General features: G+C 44.4%; 1 protein-coding gene and 1 long non-coding RNA gene across 2 annotated transcripts; one reads left to right on the plus strand and one right to left on the minus strand.

The window, feature by feature from the left end:
* Nucleotides 1-4,450: 4,450 nt before the first annotated feature.
* LOC136546806 (uncharacterized) lies at nucleotides 4,451-5,024 on the minus strand. Its single transcript, XR_010781432.1, has 3 exons — nucleotides 4,891-5,024; nucleotides 4,715-4,811; nucleotides 4,451-4,634 (listed from the first exon to the last, which is right to left on the minus strand). It is a non-coding gene; the product is annotated as an uncharacterized lncRNA (long non-coding RNA).
* A 1,705-nt stretch (nucleotides 5,025-6,729) lies between these two features.
* Nucleotides 6,730-8,824, plus strand: LOC136546805 (UDP-glycosyltransferase 71K1-like). The gene has a single exon (XM_066538775.1). The coding sequence runs from the start codon at nucleotides 7,213-7,215 to the stop codon at nucleotides 8,629-8,631; it is 1,419 nt and encodes a 472-aa protein (XP_066394872.1). The 5' UTR covers nucleotides 6,730-7,212; the 3' UTR covers nucleotides 8,632-8,824.
* Nucleotides 8,825-8,842: the final 18 nt, after the last annotated feature.

Genomic DNA, 8,842 nt, shown 5'->3' on the forward strand with positions numbered 1-8,842 from the left:
AACCATATAATCTCAGGCTTACTCAACATCCATATAAGTTCACATCACAAAACAATAACATAGCTGGATAAACATGTCTCAAGTTTTCATGGAAGCCATTTGTAGTTGTACCATGTTTACAAAAGGAGAAACAACATACACAACCCTTAATTAGTAGCTAGATCAAATGGCATCCAACAAGCCATACATGTTGGCCTTACAATCTACAAAATGTCTCATCTTACTCAAATACAAAATAGCATCACGGAGCATGAGACAGATCTGCTTGGTGTTGATCCAGCATCACAGAATCTCTAGGGCCTCCCACCTGAACAAAGTGAAAGTAAAATTTGTTAATAAAACTGATTAACAATTATATATTTCATCTTAACTTTATATTCATGTACTACAGTATCATTGTTCATGTATTATGGTAATACATGTCCCGAACTCTAGATAATTGGATATTTGTTAGTAACTAGTAGCTAGATGTGAAATTGACATATTGTTTGTGCATGCTATACACTCGTACAATGTCAAGCACTACTTCAACACAGCATAAGCACCTACCTATTGCTCCCAGCATACTGCACAAATACCACCTTGCAAAATTCCAAAAGTGCAATAGTGCTAAGTGCGACAAAGTTCTAGTAGATGTTAAGAATGAAATAGACATTGACTATAATATAATCTGTATAGATCAACAACAGCAATCCCTTCCTGTTCCTCTATCTGACATTGACTATAATATAATCTGTATAGTTATGGAACCATCCTTGCATAGTGGAACTCAGCTTCCCAATATTTACCTAATTTAATTCTGATTTTACTACTTCTAAAATTAGACATATATAATGGATTAATAGATGGATTTTATAGGAAACTACTTAGATTTTAATGCTTTTACTCTACTGTCACCACTCTATAGTTTGGAAATCAGCTGAAATAAACTTAAGTCACTCAGAGGAAAAACATACCCGAAGTGCCATGATTTGTTGTTGATGCCTTGCTAACCTTCATCTATCACAAATATCACTAGTTAGAAGTCTGGTCACTAATCACATATGAGAAAAACAGGAAACAATGACTAGGACAACTATATTCTCTATTGTATGGCCATGCAATCGGCAACTTAAGAGCGTCAGCCATCTTCTCCACACCAGTATAAGGGCGAGGCAGAATTGCATCCCTTTTGATCATAAGGTTCGCAACAACTTCACAATAATGCTTCCCAAGAGCTACATCTCCAAGAGTGGTTTTAGGATTTACTGAAAATAATTGTTCCCTTAGCCACAGCTATATCAGATCTGACCACTTCATATAATATCACATCCCTTCCAACCTGAATCAAGTAATGTATTTATGAGAACTAAATTAATGATAAAGCAAATAATGCAATTATGATAAGAAACTTTGTAGCATGGATGAGAGCATTACATGTTCTTCATGTGAATGAGAGTGAGGGGCATTTACATTCATCACCGGTTTGGCTGTCTAGGGCTGTGCTGGTTTGGCTACCTTAGTCTGTGCTGGTTTGGCTACCTGGGGCTTGGCTGCTTGGGGCTGTGATGGCTGGGCTGCATGGGGCTGCATTGTAGGGGCTGCATTGGTGAGGCTACACTGACGAGACTGGACTTGTGAGGCTACATTGGGTTGCACTGCTGGGGATAGATTGTTAGGGCTACATTGAGAGCATGGGGCTACATTACAAGGACGGCATTGGAAGGGCTTTGCATAGTTGGGGCTGCAGTACGCCTATCCACAAGTAAGTTTTCACCCACATCAATGGCATCATTGTTCTCATTATCTTCATAAGCTTCATCTTCTTGAAAATGAGCATCATGATATGCCTCATGAACATCTTCTGCAGATCTTGGGCTCTACAAACAAAATGGAAGAGATAATGAGATAAATCTGCACAAGGTATTAAGAGGCTAAATGACTAGCTAATGTATTGTTATAGTAGTATATACCACACATTGTGAACTAGAACCATTCTGTGACATTACTTCTGTATTTCGCCTTTCCTGTGAAAACATTTCCTCCATCATTTGCATTTGCGCTTCCATTTGTGTTAGGTGCTGTTCTAGAGCTTCATTCCTACTTTCAGCCTTTTTACGGGCCAAAACTTTAATTTGAAATCTTATAGGTGTGTAACACTTCAGTCCTGCTATACCAACATCTTGAGGAGTAGGTCATAGACCTAAAGCTCGCACATGGCCTCTTGGCTCCTTTGAACCCAAAGCAGCAGCAAATGCGTCACCTTGTTGAATTGTTCTTTCTGTCAACTCTGGACGGGCCTCAACAATTGCTTTAAGTTTGCTCTACATAAATGAAATATCAATATTTACACTCCATAAAGATTACATACTGTAATTCAGCAATCAGACAAGAATAACTTACAATTATTGGTTCCGCATTCCTTATTGCAACACTATTTTTTCTTGTATGGGTTTTGATATAGAGTTCATCCCTTCGAGGAGGGCGTCCTAGCTCATCAACCTGCAAGTGTTTTAGCTTTTAGCATAAAAAATCTACATAAAGCACCTATATAAGACATAATGGGAAATAAGTAATTATAGTTCTATGTAGTATGTACCATTTCATGTCTAGAACAAGCAAAACTATTAGTGCATGTTGTATGATGTATCTCCAACTTAGCACGGTTCGCTTTGGCAATTTGTGTGCGAACCTAAGATAGAAATTGTTACATTTTGCAAAGATATTGAACAATACAAGTTACATATATATGTAATAAGATCAGCCTTACATCAGATTCAGGAGACTTCCAATAATTTATGAGAAAATTTCAATCCTCACCATGCCTTTTCTTTAATTCCTCATATGTTAAGTTTTCATCAAAATACTGCTCCTTTAGGGTTGCCTTAAATTCCTTCCACTTCCTTACAACGGTGATTAAAGACTAATTCTTAGCAGCAACATCTATATAATAGAATTATTGTTTTTTTATGGAAAAGTACAAAATCAGTTTTACACAAGAAAACAACATGCTGTTCTAGCAAATAAATAGTGACATACTGTTCTAGTAGATAACCATACCACATGTTCTATATAATATAATCTAGATGATTGCTGTGTAAAAATAGCATACTGTTCTAGCATAAATAAACTGACATTTGATTGAGTTTTTTTTGCATCAATAAAAAATATCATACTATTCTAGCATAAATTTACCTAACTTCATCACAAACTGTTTCCTTTTCTTTAGCATCAATAAGCCTCCAATCATAACAACGAACTGGTAATTTCTTCCTCACCAGGCAACCAATAACACTAGCAAGTTGCCTATAATTCTTCCCTACAGGCTGACCATATTCATTAAGGGTAATTATGATTTTCGGCATGTCAGGTGTCCTTGCAAATATAGCCTCCGTTCTAGTGATGTTCCTCCCATTCCTTTTCTTGTGTGGACTAGTGTGAACATCTGTTACCAGCAATTTTAATCACGAGAAACAACTCAAATGACATGATATGATATTGTTGCAGGACATGGTATAATACCTTCGTTGTTACATAAAAAGTCTCCAATTGATTCACAATCCAGATCTTCATCAATTCGCTCGTTTGCACTCTTAACATGATTTCTTTCTGGCCATGGGCGCAAATTATGGTGTTCAGTTGCAGCAGCACTTGTGTGATGAGTTCTCTACAAGTAACATGATAGCATAAGTACTTGTCATTTAATATTCAAACACTACCTTTGTTCTTTTCTTAGCTTGACCATGCTACACTTCTGGCCTGGGAGGGATCAGACTCGCTAGCTTCTCTTTGTTTCTTGCAATGTTTGTATTCCTTTGTAGTTCCATCTCGGGGACGGGAGCATCCTCATTATTTCTTCTAGCGCTTGCCATTTTTCCTCCTAAAAAAAGAAAACAAATCAGCAACCTTTTACGGTCAAATAAATCACCAGTTTTTCCTAAGAAATTTGTAGGAAAATCATTGCAGCTACATTATTTAAACAGGACTTACTTTTTGGACCCCTTTTTAGACTTTTTGTCAACAATTATACCATCTATGTCCCTTCTAACAGAAGAGACAACCCCATTAATAATATCCACAGTCACATTGCCATTTAGATCAGAAAACGACATAATCAATCCATTATCACCATCAATGTGTTCATTATCCAAATTATCCAAGTCATACACACCAATAGGTTTTGACTGAACAGCAGCAGCCCGGTTACTATCGCCGACTTGATCAAGAACATAGTAAACTTGAAGCGCTTGTGAGGCTAGAATGAAAGGCTCATCTGATATCTTTTCACCTGTATTGAATAAATGCTTAAAGTTGACACTTGTGATCCCAAATTGATCAGTTTGTACCCATTTGTCCTACACATATGAATAACACAAGATTTCCTTTTTTATGATAGTTTAGTTCAAGAATGTCCTTTAAAATACCATAATAGACCTTTTCTCTATTATAGTGTTATCATTGTTGCCCCTCTCAAAACTTGTTGACTCTACAACTACATCAACCCCACTATTTTGAACAACTCCACCCTCATCATAGGATCTTGTGTGAAAATTAAATCCATTTATGTTAAAGCTACTATACTTATGTGTAGTCATCGTTGGCCCCTTTGCCAAAATTTTAATCTCATTTGTTGCTTCCTCACCCATTTCTTCCACCTGTATTCATGAAAACCTGCTATTAACCTAAATGTGAAATCCATCTAAAGTTACATTTACTGAGATTTCTTCTTACTTACATGCAGCCTGAACCACTCATGAAAGGATGAATGATGCATGCGGTTGATGTCTCGTTTATTTTGAACACCAATTGAGGATAGATATTGAGCATGCTTGCTGTGAATGTGTTATTTTATTAGTTTAGCAGGCGATGGAAATTGATCAAATGAAATGTTAAATAATTGAGATGTCTTACTCCAAGTAAGGTCCTATATCAGCATAGTTGAATAGAACATATCTATGAGCTTGTAGCCATGTCTTGTGATCTATACTCACTGCACACTTTCCAGCCAATCCGCGACCAATGTTACGGAAGAAAGGAGTTGTGCTACAATCTTCATGATTTATAATTTGATGGTTCAATTGATTTGCACCATGTAGATAGCAAGAACATAGCACTCAGTAAACGTAGACCACTCCATAATTGATCCCTCAGGGTGACTTTTTGTATGGACAGAACCCTTTAATCGCATTAGATATCTATATAAAAACAAAAAGCACATTGACAATGTTATAAACATAGTAGGTACTTAAACCTTCAACTATGTTACAATATTTAGATGTCTAAAAAGATTACCTCTCTATATGCCACATGCTGCGAAAATGGACTGGACCAGCTATTCTTGCTTGGGCAGGAAGATGTACCATCAAGTATACCATAATATCGAAAAAAGGAAGGAAGGAATATAGTCTCAAGAAGGCTCAAGGTTTCAGCTATATCAGCCTCTAGACTTTCCATATCACTTATTCGAATGATAGGTGAGCTAAGTTTCTTGAAAAAATTACTTATACGAATGATTGCAGCACTGACCATTTCAGGCAATATCCTTCTCACAGCAAGTGGCAGTAAGTGTTGTAGAATAATATGGCTCTCATGACTCTTTAGTCCAAATATAGTTTTCTCATTAACATGTATTTATGTCGTATATCATATGCATAACCATCAGAAAACTTGACCCCTTTTAGTACTTGACAAAATATTTTTTTCTCATCCGAACTCATTGAGTATGGTGCGGCTGGTAAATACATTTGGTCATCCACTTCAACAGGGTGAAGATCACTTCTAATACCTAGAGCTTCAAGGTCGAGGCGAGAATTCAGATTATCCTTGACTTCCCATCAGTGCCCATGAATGTATTAAGTAAGCTTTCACTCACATTTTTCCTATATGCATAAAAGCAAAATTATGACACAACATCAAATCTTTTCAATATGGAAGTAAGAACCAAATAGATCTCCTTTTGTAAATTACTAAGGGCTCCCCTTGTATGAATGCACCTTTCTCTGGCTGAAGATTCGGCGCCCGGGCCCCTCCACGCGACTGCATCGGCGGCCCTACCTGATGACCGCAACGCCATGGTAGCCGTGCACCCCCCCACTCCCCCTCGACTGCACGCAACTTCGGCCTGGCCGGCTACTCCCGCTCCGACCCGGCTACCCCCGCAACCGCACGCTACTCCACCTAGACGTGACTCCACGACGGCCGACTGCACATGCTCCGGCCCATTTGTTCTAGCGACCGGCGTCTACGTCTGTCGCGCCTTGCTCGCACGGGCCGCGCGTCCGTATGGAGGAGCTGGGCGAAGCTAGTTCTTTCAGCTTCGCTAACCACCGGGCGCTTGTGTGACCGGATTTTCCGGAGATTCACGGGAGGAGCAGCAGTTTCTTTATCCATTTGGTACGCAAACGTGTATAATAGCTCCAGAATGGTAGGAGAATCTGTACCAAACGAACCTATTGCAATAGATAATGCCGCTAAATCAGTAGTGTTATCACACTTTATATTCCCATGTCTCGATTCTTTGGGAAGACGACTCCAGTAGGGCCTTGGAACCAAACATACTGTTGGAGACCGACATTTTCCTACTTTGTAGCGGCGTGACACTGCACCTATCCAACATCCATTTTAGAGGCCCACATTTTACCGTGCTTTGCAGGCTTCTGTTAGCAGCAGGGAGAAAGAGGAGCAGAGGCTTCTGTTAGCAGCAGGGAGAAAGAGGAGCAGAGGAATCGGAATTGAGGACGAAGAAGCAAAGCAAGGGCAGGGAACAGACGAGTTCTTCGTTAACCAGGATAGGAAGTTTGTTACAATAATTCTCATGACCCCTCATCTGCTAGCCTATATATGAAAGACACACGCACACACTTGCCAACTGGGCTCACTCATTGACCCATTCAGGCCCAAAAACATGACGGTTCCTGACTTGGGCTCTCTTCGGTCTTCCAGGTTCTCCATCTGCCTGTAGCTCACCCGGCACGCCTTCAGTAGACAGCGACGTAGAGGAAGGGGCCGTAACAGCTTCCGATCTCTTAATCCGGCTTGTTCATTTAGCTTTGCCTGGTGCGCACGCTGAGCCATTCAAGCGGAGAAAACTGGATAGCAGTTGCCAGGTCCTCTGATGCGACTTGTGATCTGTCACAGCTTTGCCTCATCGTGGAGCTCAGAGCACTTCACTCTCTTGCAGTTTCCACATCCAAGCACAAGCGCCTCAGCTTCCTGCCCCGTCCCCATCCATCCATGGCAGCCCCTACCGTCGTCTTACTGCCCGTGTGGGGTGCCGGCCACCTCATGCCCATGCTCGAGGCCGGCAAGCGGCTGATCACCCGCGGCGGCCGCGCGCTCTCGCTCACCGTGCTCCTCATCCCACCGCCCACGGAGGAGGTCGCGGCCGACGTCGACGCCCATATACGCAGGGAGGAGGCCTCCGGCCTCGACATCCGCTTCGTCCGCCTCCCCGCCGTCGAGCCCCCGGACTTCCGCGGCATCGAGGACTTCGTCTCCAGGCTGGTGCAGCTGCACGCGCCCCACGTCAGGGCGGCGATGTCCAGCCTGGCGTCCCCGGTGGCCGCGTTCGTCATCGACTTCTTCTGCACGACGCTGCTCGACGTGTCCCGCGAGCTCGCCGTGCCCGCGTACGTCTACTTCACCGCCAGCGCTGGGATGCTCGCGCTCTTCCTGCGCCTCCCGTCGCTCCACGAGGAGGTGCCGGTCCAGTTCGAGGAGATGGAGGGCGCCGTGGATGTGCCTGGGCTTCCGCCGGTCCCGCCGTCGTCCCTCCCCAACCCAGTGATGGACAAGAATCACCCCAACTACACGTGGTTCGTGTACCACGGCAGGCGCTTCGCCGAGGCCGACGGCATCATCGTCAACACGGCTGCCGAGCTGGAGCAGAGCGTGCTTGCCGCCATCGCCAACGGGCGGTGCACGCCCGGTGTCCGTGCCCCGACGGTCTATCCAATTGGGCCGGTGATCTCGTTCAGCCCGCCCACCGAGCAGTCGCACGAGTGCGTGCGGTGGCTCGACACGCAGCCCCCGGCCTCCGTGGTGCTCCTCTGCTTCGGGAGCGGAGGGTTCTTCACCGCGCCACAGGCGCACGAGATCGCGCACGGCCTGGAGCGCAGCGGCCACGGCTTCCTCTGGGTGCTGCGCGGCCCACCGGCGCCCGGCGAGTTCCTACCGTCGGACGCGAACCTCGCCGAGCTGCTCCCCGACGGCTTCCTCGAGAGGACCAAGGGCAGAGGCCTGGTGTGGCCAACGAAGGCGCCACAGAAAGAGATACTGGCCCGCGCCGCCGTGGGGGGTTTCGTGACACACGGCGGCTGGAACTCGGTCATCGAGAGCCTGTGGTTCGGCGTGCCGATGGCGCCGTGGCCGCTGTACGCCGAGCAGCACCTGAACGCGTTCACGCTGGTGGCCTACATAGGCGTCGCCGTGGCGATGAAGGTGGACAGGAAGAGGAACAATTTCGTGGAGGCCGCGGAGCTGGAGCGAGCGGTGAAGGAGCTGATGGGCGGTGGCGAGGAGGGGAGGAAGGCGAGGGAGAAGGCCATGGAGATGAGGGCCGCCTGCAGGAACGCCGTGGAGGGTGGTGGCTCATCCTACGCTGCGCTGCGGAGGCTATCAGAGGAGATGTGCAAAGTCGACACGAACCACTGATGATGAGAGGCAGCTCTACCTATGTGACATGTCAAGAGATCATTGATGCTTGGACAATGGCGCCTTGGTCCTGTGTTGTGTCAGGCATTTCTTTTTTTTTGTGCGTCCATGCGCACTTTTCTCTCTCTTTTCTTACCATTTTTTCAAATAAAAGGTGTAATTACTCGCTCCAAGAAAGTTAGTCCGTCTCCAACCGGCTATGCATCACGCT

This window comes from Miscanthus floridulus, chromosome 3 (assembly GCF_019320115.1).
Source record: "Miscanthus floridulus cultivar M001 chromosome 3, ASM1932011v1, whole genome shotgun sequence".
Taxonomy (NCBI): Eukaryota; Viridiplantae; Streptophyta; class Magnoliopsida; order Poales; family Poaceae; genus Miscanthus; species Miscanthus floridulus.

Excerpts from the sequence above, each read along its gene's own strand:
- LOC136546805 (XM_066538775.1), top strand. The coding sequence starts at position 7,213 with ATGGCAGCCCCTACCGTCGTCTTACTGCCCGTGTGGGGTGCCGGCCAC.